Source organism: Panthera leo, chromosome D3, assembly GCF_018350215.1.
Source record: "Panthera leo isolate Ple1 chromosome D3, P.leo_Ple1_pat1.1, whole genome shotgun sequence".
In the NCBI taxonomy this organism is placed as follows: domain Eukaryota; kingdom Metazoa; phylum Chordata; class Mammalia; order Carnivora; family Felidae; genus Panthera; species Panthera leo.
The window spans coordinates 7,736,683-7,749,917 of record NC_056690.1 but is presented as its reverse complement, the minus strand read 5'-3'; the positions used below and the strand labels follow the sequence as shown (position 1 = coordinate 7,749,917).

Here is a 13,235-nt window from a genome sequence, read left to right as displayed (position 1 = left end):
CTCTGGCCCCAGTCAAGACAAGCCCAAGAGCAACTCTGAGCCACTCTCAGATTCCTGACCCACAGAAAGTGTGAGGTAATGTTGTTTTAAGCTGCTAAGATGTCTTTTTTACGCTACAAAGTTTTAGGAAAATGTTATGCATCAACAAACAACTAATACAAGGGGTACTCCCAAATAGTTGTCAGTTTATCCGATTATGAGGAATTTTCCAAGACAAATAATTCTGGACAGCCAAAACATCCCTGCAGGGTAGAGATGGAGGGGAGGCAATGGCGGATGTGCACGGGGCAGCTGATGTTCCTTCAGCCTGCCCCGTCATCCTCTTTTTCCTTTTATCTTGCTTTTTTTTTCTATAGTAATCTTTACGCCCAATGTGGGGCTCACACTCATGACCCTGAGATCGAGTCGCATGCTCTACCAACTCAGCCAGCAAGGAGCCTCCCTTTACCTTGCTTTAGGTGTCCTCCCAACACTTATCACCTCCTGAATTATATTATTCACTTGTTTGCTTGCCCATCTCTTTTCACCACCTGAATATAAGCCCCCCGAGTACAGGAACTTTGCTTTATTCACTGTAGCCTACCAATTACTTAGACTAGAGTCTTGCATTTATGGGCAGTTAACACAGCAATAGATAACTGATACACTAACATATTCTTTACATCTTTTGTCTCCCACAAAGTTACAGCCACCCCCTTGACAACCGCCAGTACCCCTAGCCTTAAGTATCTCAACCAGAACCCATTAAAATTCTGAAATCCCCCCCCTCCACGATCAAACTGCACAAACCCTGGAGCCGGGGAGAAGGCAATGATGGGTCTGTAACACTTCTCTCTTCCCTCCTGCAAACCTTATATCAGGTGACCTGTCAGCATGGGAGCTCTGACTTCTAGAAACAGTGTCATTTTAATTAAATTCCACAGAACTATTCTGTGGTCCCAGAGGACTTCATCATTGCGGGATTTTTACCTTGCTGATTAACTGAAATCGGCATTCTTTACAGCCAAACCAATGGAAGATTCCCAAAGTGACAACTTCCTTCCTAACAAGGTTCAAATCCTGTAACAAGTTCCCAAGGCCACTGACAGAGTTTGTAAATGTATTTGCCACACGATCCAACCAATGAGTCAAAGACACATGGTTCTAGAAAATCGTGCATGGGGCTCTTTTTGGTAATTCGATAGGATTCTCAAGGTATTACTGGAACTTACTATTCAGAGGAATTTTTCTATCAGGTGAACATACCAAGCATCTAAAGGGGGCAAGGCAATTGAAATCTAGGTCCCCCAGTGCTATTTTCCCTTCCTAGACACATGTCCCATCCAAGTCCCTGCTCCCTCCTGGCCCCGCATTTGCCCCATGGAGGCGATGCACTGCTTTCCGCTCTCACTCCACCCCACTTCCTTCAATCCACACAGCAGCAGCACAACTTGTGGCACGCATATCTGCACACATCCCTCTCTGCTTAAGATCTCAGAGAGGCTTCTGATTGCTCTTAGGAGAAACGCGGACCCTTCAGCCCGGCGCATCAGGCCCTGAGCAGCCTGGCCCACCCACCGTCCCGCACCCCCCACCCACTTCCCTCACTTTGCTCCAGCCTCAGTAACCTTCCTTCCACGGGCCCACCTGCCCCTGTCTTCCTGACCTTCCTAGCCATCCCACCAGGCTCTCTGCACACAGCCAGGAAAGCTCTTCCCAGACCTCTTCACCTAAGTAACCCCACTTCCCCGAGACCCCACCCTGGGGACGACGGCCCTGCCCTCCGTGACCGCGAGTGCCCTGGTACACAATCCTGGAGCACGGTGGATCTCTGCCTTATGGTCTCGACAGAGCTGCAAATTTCCATTTGTTTCCCTGATTGTTGGATGAACGTCTGTCTCCGGATAGACTACAAGCTCCGTGAGGGCAGGGAGCTCACCTGGTTTTCTCCTCTCTGCATTCTCAGTGCCCAGCACCAACCAGATGTTTAATACATATGCTGACTGAATCACCCAATCAATCGATCAGAGCTGTGATCCACCCCTAACTAGTCTCTGAGCCCCACACTCTTTCCTCCAGCTCTACCCTCATGATTCCATCAAGGCCCCTGGCACTTCCCTTCCTCCACCACCCCCCTCCAAGTCCCTCCCATCTCCTCTTCCCTTAAAGCCTAGATGCAGTGTGCCCTCTGAGAGGACTTCCCACTGCCACCAGCCAAAAAGGATTCCTCCTCTCCCTGTCCCGTCCCAGAACCGGTTTCACTCTACCTAGGATGAGATGGCACCTTACCCCATGCGTTATACGACACATTCTCCAGAGGGTAGGGGCTCTTAGTCTCATTCATCTTACTTCCCCACCCGAGGGGCTCCAGAAATTTTGCTGTGATCGAACGGGACAGGAACAGAACTGAAACCCTTCTTCCCTCCCACCTTGAGCTCATTCTTTGTGTTTGAAGCAGCCCAAATCTAAGGGGTGTAAAGAGCTTCAGCTTCAAGGGGAGGAAAAATGCCTGAGAAATAATTAAAGGAAGAGAGAGCTTGAAAGCAAAGCCTTGAGAAGCCAGGGCCAGCGTGCTGGCCTCTCTCACAAAGCTGGCACCGAATCTACATTCACTCTACCCTTCATTCAGGGTGGAGTGAATGAACAGCTCACAGCCTTCACGCTCCTGGGGGCACTCCTGGCAGCAGGGCTGAGCAGAAAGATATTAATGGATTCAGAGCTGCCAGAGCCAACTCTTCTAGGAAGCCCAGAGCAGCGGTCATGCCTGGGACGGCCAGCATCTCCTTCCCATTTTGGAGCTGGAAACACAGACGGTCTGAGGTGGAGAGAGCCCCGATAGCCCCAAGGGTCCCCAGGGTCCGTTACCGAAATTCTAGAATGTGGGAGGGATCATAGGTGCCTCTGTCCATGTTTAACGACTGGTCTCAGGACTTACTGGTCCATATGTAGTGATGTCCCTGCAATTAGACGTGGCCATCTTCTCGGCCCAGAGCCGACCTGCCGCTTCGAGACACCAGCTAAGGAGCGTTTAGTGAGTAAGTAGCCCTTGGGCTTTGATCGGGAAAAGTTCTGGATCGGAGGCCCTGCATCTCAACAGCAAGCAGCAAAAGAACACCGGATCCCTTCCTAGCCCTTGGCAAAAGCAAAGTGTCCATGGTCTGCCCACTCCCAGGGCTTGCAGTCACTTGGCAGGAGGAGATAAAGGTCTGGCAAGCACACAAGTACAGAGAGACGGTCCCCAGTATTCCTCCCCTCCACTCAGATCACAGGCCCCGAGGGAGAGCTGGCAAGGAGGCCAAGAAGGACCATCTGGATGGGGAATGCAGAGCCCCTGTGTTCCAAGGCGCCAACCTGCTCACCCAAGGACCCCCATCCCTTACATCCCAGCAGCACCCTGTCGGGCTAGGAGACACCCCCACCCCCAGCTCCCGCCACCAGCCAGGCAGTCTTACTTCTTCACTTTCGGGTATTTCATCTCTGCAATGGCGTTCGTGGCTTCTGTCTGCTTCTCCTTCAGATGCTGGGGCCACATGTTGTCCACCCAGTCCACCAGGTCTACCTGAAAGCCAGATGGAGGTCAGCACTTCCTGTCTTGGAGTGCCCTTCCACTGGGCTTCCTCACCACCTCCTTCCTTCCCCGTGCTCCCCACGCCCCTCCTGTCCTTCCCTGGGGCTGACCCTGGCTGGCCTCAAGACCGAAGCAAGTGAGGCTTGGGCAAGGAGAGGAGGCGGGAGGGAGGCGTCAAGGAGAGGGACGGCGGCCGGGGACCTACCACGGTCGGACGCTTGACCAGGTGCTCCAGCTTGGTGTGGCTGAACTCAAGGCTGATGACATTGTACAGCTTGTCCCGCTGAGCCTCAGGAGTCTCGTAGTACCGCACAAACTGGGACATGCTCATTTCCGCGCCCTTCTGCGTGTTCACATCCATCACGTCCACCAGCCGACGGCCGCCTGGGGGCAGAGTGCACGTGCTGGCGGCTCCTGACAGCTTGGGGCCCGGATCCCGCTTGGGGTCCCCATGAACAAAACCTGCCTCTTCCATATGCCATGTCTGCTCTGTCACCTCATCCACTTGGTTTTCCTCACTGAATCTCTCTCCACTGCTTCCCTGCACCAGCGTGGCCTCCACACTGGTCCAGTCCACCCTTACTAGTCTCCAAGACAACCTCCGAAGCGGTCTCCAGACGCCCTCCTCCCGTCCAGAACATCCTAAGGGGGCTCCGGACTCCCCCCTCCCGCCCAGAACATCCTAAGCTGTCCCCAGACTACCCCCTCCTATCCAGAACATCCTAAAAGGTCTCCAAACTACCCCCTCCTGTCCATCCTCTACAGTGCTGCCAGCGTGAGCTTTCTAAAACAGAGACCTGACCATGGACACTCCTCTCTCTGCTCAAAACCTTCAATGCTCCGTACTGCCTACTAAAGAATCTCTTAGCATGGCACTCGAGGCCTTTCTGTTTATTCACAGCACTAGGATAGTACTTCTTTCTTTTTTTTTTTTTAAATGTTTATTTATTTTTGAAGGAGAAAGAGACGGGGTGGGGGGGGGCAGAGAGAGAGGGAGACACAGAATCTGAAACAGGCTCCAGGCTCTGCTGTCAAGCACAGAGCCCGACACGGGGCTCGAACCCACAAACCACAAGATCATGACCTGAGCCAAAATCGGACGCTCAACCGACTGAGCCACCCAGGCGCCCCGGACAGTACTTATTTCTATAGAAAATTAGCTGTTTGGTAGTCTTCCTCCCTGGTCTGTGAAGCCAGGAGTTACTTGACTTCTCTGAACCTCTGAATCTTCATCCTGCCATCTCTTATTTTTTTAATCTTTTTTAATGTTTTTTGTTGGGGAGGGGGGAGGGGCAGAGAGAGAGGGAGACACAGAATCCGAAGCAGGCTCCAGGCTCTGAACTGTCATCACAGAGCCTGATGTGGGGCTCAAACTTGTAAACGGTGAGATCATGACCTGAGCCAAAGTCAGACGCGTAACCAACTGAGCCACTCAGGTGGCCCTGCCATCTCTTTTCATAGGCTAACTGTGAGGATTAAATCAGATGATGCTCACAGAACTACTAGGCACAGTACCTGGTACTGAAATGCATGGGTCTCCCCCTTATTCCCTGGGACTAATCACAATTCCTAAATATGTTTTGTTGGCTTTGTTGTCTTTCTTCCCTACTGTTCTGTAATCGTTGCCAGGACAGAAGTCCTGTCTGTCTTGCTCACTACTTTATCCCGAGTATCTAGAACAGAGCCTGGCACATGGCGGGAGCTCAGTACATACTTATGGAACAAATAAGTGAGGAATATTGGCTGTCCCATGCAACATGTGACGTACGACTTCTCATAGGAACCACCGCTGAACTGAAAGGAATGAGGGGCGCCCTTCCTCAGGAAAGTCCCACTTCTCATCTCAGGAGTGAGCTGGGCCACCTCCCACTGCTTCCCAGAGACAAAGGAACAAGCTCGGGACTGGGAGACAGGAGCGATCAGCACTAGCGCTGGGACCAATAGCAACGAACAGAGCTTCAAGGAAACCACAACCCTTCCGGGGACTCTACTTGCCCATCTGTAAGATGGGAATAATAATGGCTCCAGACCTTCAGTCAACATAGAAGGAACAACCAAAATAAGCACTGTGAGCGGTGAGAAAACAGACACACAGCAGATTGCCAAATTCATGGTGATTGGGGATGAAAGCTGGCCCCTCCTATCTGTCAGGACACAAAACAAGCATCGGGACTGGAATGAGGAGCCCACCATCTGTTAAGGAAAGACCTCAATTCCCCATTAGCTCAGTGACAAATACATGGTCCATGGGAACTTAGAAATGTATAAGCCAGAGGAATTAAGAAAGAAAGAAAAGAACAAGAAGCAGGAGATCACCTTGTTCAAAGCCACTCCAAGACAGAAGAGCAAAGAAAGCAGCAAATGACAACCCGTGGGCAAACCTGGCCCACGGGCTATGAACAGTTTTTACATTTTTAAGTGATGAGGGAGGGGGGAAAAATCAAAAGAAGAATATTTTTTAAATTTATTTATCTGGGAGGGAGAGAGAGAAAAGAGAATCCCAAGCAGGCTCCGCACTGCCAGCACAGAACCCAAGTGGCTCGAACCCATGAACCGTGAGTTCATGACCTGAGCTGAAGTCACTTAACCAACTAGGCCACCCAGGTGCCCCTCCGGAAGAATATTTTGTGATATGAAAATACTACAAAACTCAAATTTCTGGGTCCATATATAAAGTTTTATTAGCATACAGCCACACTCTGGTTCACACAATGTCTCTGGCTGTGTCCATGCTGCAAGGGATAAGCTAAGTAGCTGACACAGACTAAATGGTCGGCAAAGCCCAAAACACTGACTCTAGATCTTTAAAGAGAAAGCTTGCCAACCCTTGAACTAGACAAAACCCTCATGGAACTTACATGCTGATGGGACCACTATTCCCATTTGGTTCAGCGCTATATACCCAGCTCTGTGCACAGAGCCTGCCTTATAAGAGGCCCAAGTTCAGTATTTGCTGAATTAATACACAGTGCATTTCACATAGTAGGAACTGAATAATAAAAATAATCCCATAGGCACATATGAGAACTTGGGTGTTACTATCTTTTGGGTTCAATATCTAATTTTTCATAACCACCCCAGATGTTAGGTAGGACTGTCCTTGTCTTATAAATGAGGAAACTAGGGGTGCCTGGGTGGCTCAGTCGGTTTAGCATCTGACTTCGGCTCAGGTCATGATCTCATGGTCTGTGAATTTGAGCCCCATACTGGGCTCTGTGCTCAAAGCTCAGAGCCTGGAACCTGCTTTAGATTCTGCGTCTCTCTCTCTCTCTCTCTCTCTCTCTCTCTCTCTCTCTCTCTCTCTCTGCCCCTCCCCTGCTTACGCTCTGTCTCTCTCTCAAAAATAAACATTAATAAATTAAAAATAATAATAATAATAATAAATAAATGAGGAAGCTAATGTTTACAGACAATGGGATTGGCTCGTTGTCCAGAATATACTCTACCAATTAGAATAGTCAATATTTACTGAGCACAGGTAAACTCTCTCCACAGGTTATCTTAAGTTCATTATGGTTCTGTGAGGTAGAACTTCACTTATACCCATTTGATAGATGAGAAACCGAGGCTCAGACAACTAACTAGACCCAAAATGCCCAGTTAATGAGCAGCAGAACAGCAACGTGATGCCAATTCGATCTAATCCGGTGCCCAGGCTCCTGTCCCCCGACTCCTGTTCCTGTCCTATGCAATACTGAATCCAGATCACATGCTATGGTTGAAAAATGATCTCTGCCTTCAGGGACTGGCTCCCGACCCCACAGATCCTGGGAAGACTCGGAGAACAGCTTTGTCTTTGCTTCAGGAGTGCAGATCCACCAGGGGGCATCCCTGAACTTTGCTGGAAATTCTGGCCTGCTCTGGACAGTGCTGGCTCCTACCTTACCCGGGGCTCCTGGAGCAGGTAGGCTCTGCTCAGCTTTTCTGGGAAGCCCACTTGGCAGAGGCTGCTATCACAGCAGGGGAGTGGAAAGAAGAACAGGCACCCAAACCCTCCCCCATCTCTGGCCAGCCTCCCACCTCCCGCAGCCTCTCCTTCCAAACTTTGCACAAGGTCATGTCTGCGAAGCCCGCTGTGGAAGGACTGCTGGGCAGGTAGATAACAATCACAGACCTAGAGGCTCATGCAAGTCCGCACTGAAGACTGGAGCTCAGTCGCCTCTATCAGCACAACAAATTAAGGAAAGACTTCATGGATCAAAAACCAGCTGGACGTTGGGCCTCTTAGTTTCTCTATCAGTTTCCCCATCTGTAACATGGGGACAAAAATGGCAGCTTGCCCACAGGTTGATCTGAGCCTTAAGGGAGATAATGCACATGAAACACTTCCATAAAGTGCCTAAAGATAGGTATTGTTACCTAATTGGCCAAGTTCATCTATAATTACAGGTGGAGAAAATTAAGCAGTAGAAAGTCAGAGCCACTTAAATCTCTGCCAGCCAGTCCAATGGACTGACTACTTCAGATCCTAAAACATAACAGGGATGACTAACAGGTGTGAGATTTTTATGGCGGGTGATAACAATGTCCTAAAACAGACTGTGGCGATGTTTGCACAGCTCTGTGGACAGATGAAAAGCCACTGAATTGGACACTTTAAATAGTTGAATTGTAGGGCATGTGAATGATACCTCAATAAAAATGTTATTAAACAAAACAACTCAGGCACTAAATGACCAACAAAGTTGGTTATTCTAAAAGTAACTTTTTTCTTTCAAAAGTCTCGCATCGGGTCACCTGCATGGCTCAGCAGGTTGAACATCCAACTCTCGATTTCAGCTGAGGTCATGATCTCACGGTTCGTGAGATAGAGCCCCACATCAGGCTCTGCACTGACAGCTCAGAGACTGCTTGGGATTCTCTCTCCTGGCCCCTCTCTCTGCACTTCACCTGCTTGCTCACTCTCTCTCAAAATAAATAAACTTGGAAAACAAAAACAAAAACATGATACTCAGTGAAAGAAGCCAAACACCAATGGTCACATTTTTTTTTTTTTTACATTTATTTATTTTTGAGAGACAGAGCACAAGCGGGGGAGGGGCAGAAAGAGAATGAAACACAGAATGGGAGTCAGGCTCCAGGCTCTGAGCTGTCAGCACAGAGCCCGACGCAGAGCTCGAACCCACAAACCACGAGATCCTGAGCCGAAGTCAGACGCTTAACCGACTGAGCCACCCAGGCGCCCCACCAGTGGTCACATATTTCATGAAGCCATTTATATAACATGTACAGAAAAGGTAAGTCCACAGAGACTAGAAGTAGGTTAGTGGGTGCCAGGGGCTGGGGGATAGGAATGAGGAATGAGTGTTAATGGCTATGCGTTTCCTTTCAGGGTGATGAAAATGTTTTGGAACCAACAGAGAAGTAATGGTTGCACAACATTATGAATGTAACAAATGCCATTGAATTGTGTACTTTAAAATGGTTAATTTTATGTTATGTGAATTTCACCTCAATAAGTTCTTTTTTTTTTTTTTTTAGGTTTTATTTATTTTGAGAGAGAGAGAGAGAGAGAAAGCACGAGTGGGGGAGGGGCACAGAGCGAGAGGATCCCAAGCAGGCTCTGCGCTGTCATTATGGAGCCCGACACAGGGCTTGAACTCACAAACCATGAGCCGAAGTCAGACACTTAACCAACAGAGCCACCCAAGCACCCACAATAAATTATTTTTCAAAGCAATGTAAGATATGAATTTAAATCTCATATACTTCCTCCAACCTGACAAGAACAAGACTTCATTTCTTCCTCTTTCTCTCTCTCTCTCTCTCTCTCTCTCTGTCTGTCTCCTTTTACCTAATTGTTTCTTGTGAGTCTCCCTTCATCATGGACCAAGAGCTTGAGCCATGCACTATTTCAGCTTCTCTCTCTGCAGAGGCTTCACAAACCGCCCACAATGCCCTTCCCTCCCCTAGGGAGGCGATAGGTGTATGCGTGGGCTCAGTTCTTCACAACTTAACAGGGCTTAGGGATGCAGGGAGAGGTGGGAAACCCTAAATTGAGACCAGGAAAGGATAAACAAAATTCAAGATGGCAGTGGAATGGTGACCCTCCAAAAGATTTACCCAGAACTTTTGAATAGGACCTTATTTGGAAAAAGGGTCTTTTAGAGGTAATTAGTGTAAGGATCTCAAGAGGAGATTGTCCTGGACTGACAGTGGGTCTTAAATCCCATCACTAGTGTCTTTAGAAGAAGGTCAAGGTCAAGGGAAAGATGGAGGAGAGTGTGAAATAATGTATCTATAAGCCAAGCAATGCCTGGAGTTACCAAAAGCAGGAAAAGGCAAAGCAGGAGTTTCCTTCAGAAACTCTAGAAGGAACCAATGCAGTCAACACCTCGATTTTGGACTTTGGCTTCTAAAACCGAGAGAATAAATTTCTGTGGTTTTAACCCACTCGGTTTGTGGTACTTTGTTATGGCAGCCCCAGAACACAAGACAACAGGCACCTCTGGGGTGGGAAGGTCTCACGGGAACATGTAAGGAATTACAATCCTTCCTAACCTGGGTGGCAGGCGTTCGTTTTAGAATTTTCTTTTTAACTTTTCAGCATATATAATACATTCCACATGCAAAAATGGATCAAAGGACTCATGTTTCAGGTTCCTGTCTTTCCTCAGAGCATAAGATCTTTAAACAAAGTACCCCAATGTCCTCATCTACAACAGAGATAAGACCACCTACCTCAAAAAACAGTTGTGAAAAAAACATTTTTAATTAAAAATTTAATTAATTAGGTGTCATTTAAAATTTCATTTTTTTAATTAAAAAATTTTTGTTTAACATTCAGACAATTAATGCTGGAGGCAAATGAAAGGCTCTTAAACGTACCAAATGTGCTATGGCATCTCACTGCATACAAACTAAAGATTTGTATATGCCAGTCACAGCTTCCTGTCCCTGCCAGTCTCAAATGACAAGATTGTCAGGGCACCTGGGTGGCTCAGTTAAGCGTCTGACTCTCGATTTCGGCTCAGGTCACAACCTCACGGTTTGAGAGCTGAAGCCCCATGTCGCACTCTGTGCTGAGCGTGGAGCCTGCTTAAGATTCTCTCTCTCACTCTCCCTCTGCTCCTCACCCCCCACCACTGCTTACACACGCATGCACACTCTCTCTCTCAAAATAATTAAATTAAATTAAATTAATAAAATAAAATAAAATGACAAGAATGTACATATCAACCCCTTCTCTTTCAGAATACTTCTGACTCATTAACCTGAGTCCCAAACTTGCACAATAAATGTACAATTTTGACAACTCTAAAATAGTAGGTCATCATATCAATACTATTCTATCGAGTCAGTATTATGTATGATGCCAACTTATATACAACGAAAATCAAAGACTATAATAAAAAGATGTCAAAAAACATAACAGCCCAAATCTGGTTCTAAAAAAAATCCTCTTAAAACTGGGTAAATTTATCCGTTTTTGTGAGCACATATTATATGTACACACATATGATATACACATAATGCATGTAAGAGGCAAGTGTGTATAAATATGTCACATATGTAAACAATAATATAGATATACATTAACATGTACATGTATCATAATGTACACACATATTTACATTAGAAAAACTCTAAAATAAATTAGATGTTCTATAGTCAGTTATTCATGGTACGTACATCGTAATGTACAAGTTGCTGATACACATATATATATTTCATTGCAGTTCATCTGCCACACGATGTTACATCAGTTTCAAGTGTACAACAGTGATTTGACAAGTCTCTGTGTCATGTTATGCTCAGCACTAATTGGAGCTACTGCCTGAAACCACATGACACTGGGACAACTCCTGCCTGTACTCCCTATGTTGTGCCTTTCGTCCCCATGACTTATTCATTCCGTAAGTAGAAGCCTGTACCTTCCACTCCCCTTCACCTCTTGAAATTAGTGGTAATTTTTTTTTTTTTTATGTTTATTTTCGAGAGAGACAGAAAAACAGAGCGGGGAAGAGAAAGGGGCAGTGAGAGAGGGAGACACAGAATCCGAAGCAGGCTCCAGACTCCGAGCTGTCAGCACAGAGCCCGACACGGGGCTCGAACTCACAAACCATGAGATCATGACCTGAGCCGAAGTCGGATGCTTAACCGACTAAGCCACCCAGGTGCCCCCAAATTAGTGGTTTCTTTAAAACACGTAACACCTTCCTTACAGGACATTCATATCCACATGTAACTGTGAGTAAATTGTGGGCACAAGTGTGTTTTCAAATATGTATGTGCCTTGCATATACCATGACACTTGCCTTTTGTAAGATATTTTATGCAACACTTACAACCCTGTTTATTTCCATGTATACAGAACCCCCGCAACAGACACACATATATTAACCTATAAACTATGACTTTTGCAGCTTTAAAGTAATCTAGTTCAATAGTATCATTTACTTACAAGGGTGCAATAATTTCCAAAACTGTACCATGACCCCCTAAAAATGTTATTTCCCTGCATACGTCAAGGTATTTTATTTATTTATTTTTTATGTTTATTCATTTTTTGAGAGAGAGAGAGAGAGAGAGGCAGAGAGGGAGACAGAATCCAAAGCAAGCTCCAGGCTTCGAGCTCACAAACCTCGAGATCGTGACTTGAGCCAAAGTCAGACACTCAACTGACTGAGGCACCCCGGTGCCCCAAGGTATTTTAAAAAATAATAAAACTAGGGGCACCTGGGTGGCTCAGTTGGATAAGTGTCCGACTCTTGATTTTGGCTCAGGTCACAATCTCACAGTTTGTGACATCAAGCCCCACACTGGGCTCTGCACTGACATCTCAGAGCCTACTTGGCATTCTCTCTCTCCCTTTCTCCACCCCTCGCCCGCTCGTTCTCTCTCTCTCTCTCTCAAAATAAATAAATAAACTTAAAAAAAAAAAAAAAAAGTGTGGAGTCAACTGAGGTGGCCCATACAAAATGCTGGAGGTATGAAAGGCACAGCCCGGTGTTGGCTCCCTCCTCTCCTGGGCCTAACCTTAGTGTCCTCTATCCCACTAACCGGCTTACCCTGCGGGCTCCTATGGTTGAATTGTGTCCCCAAAAAGAGATGTTCAAGTCCCAACCCTGGACACCTGTAAATGGACCCTATTTGGAAATGGGGTCTTTGCATTTGTCATCAAGCTAAAATGAGGTCAGAGTGGATGAGAGTGGGCCCTTAGCCAATACCAATGTCCTTATAAGACACGGAAAATTTGGACACACACAGAGGGGACACAGCGACATAAAGATGGAGGCAGACATTGAAATCATGCAGACACAAGCCAATGTGTGAACACCAAAGAAGCCAGCAACTGCCAGAAGCTGGAGGAATCTCTGGAGAATTCTCGCCTAGAGACTTCCCAGGAAGCCTGGCCCTGCCAACACCTTGATTTCAGACTTTTGGTCTCCAGAACTGTGGGGGAATACACTTCTGTGGTTTTAAGCACGTAGGGTGTGGTGCCATGGCAGCCTCAGCAAACCAAAAGCAGGGCGAGAGAATGACAGGGTAACCCCACAGGGTTCCATAAATATCCCCAAAGGCAGAGAAGGGCTTTTCTGCCCCCCTGGCCTCCCCCACCGCATCCCCCCCCCCAACCCCCACCACTGTCCTAGGCGTTACAGGACAGACATACCCTGTAACTAAACGTAGTTGACTAGAAGCTTCGAAAAGAGAAAATGTCATCCACCAATGACATCCTACCACT

At 47.1% G+C, this 13,235-nt stretch overlaps 1 protein-coding gene across 6 annotated transcripts in view; it reads right to left on the bottom strand.

Annotated features, from left to right (window-relative positions):
- KDM2B (lysine demethylase 2B) overlaps positions 1-13,235 on the bottom strand; it is a 153,999-nt gene that overhangs the window by 93,136 nt on the left and 47,628 nt on the right. For all 6 annotated transcript variants that reach the window (XR_006195534.1, XM_042911461.1, XM_042911462.1 and 3 more), the window contains 2 exons: positions 3,753-3,931; positions 3,432-3,538 (listed from right to left, as the gene is read on the bottom strand). Coding sequence is in view for 5 of the 6 variants with exons in the window: in XM_042911461.1 (XP_042767395.1) it covers positions 3,432-3,538; positions 3,753-3,931 (286 nt within the window). In the remaining variant the exon portion in view is untranslated. The remainder of the gene's footprint in view (positions 1-3,431; positions 3,539-3,752; positions 3,932-13,235) is intronic.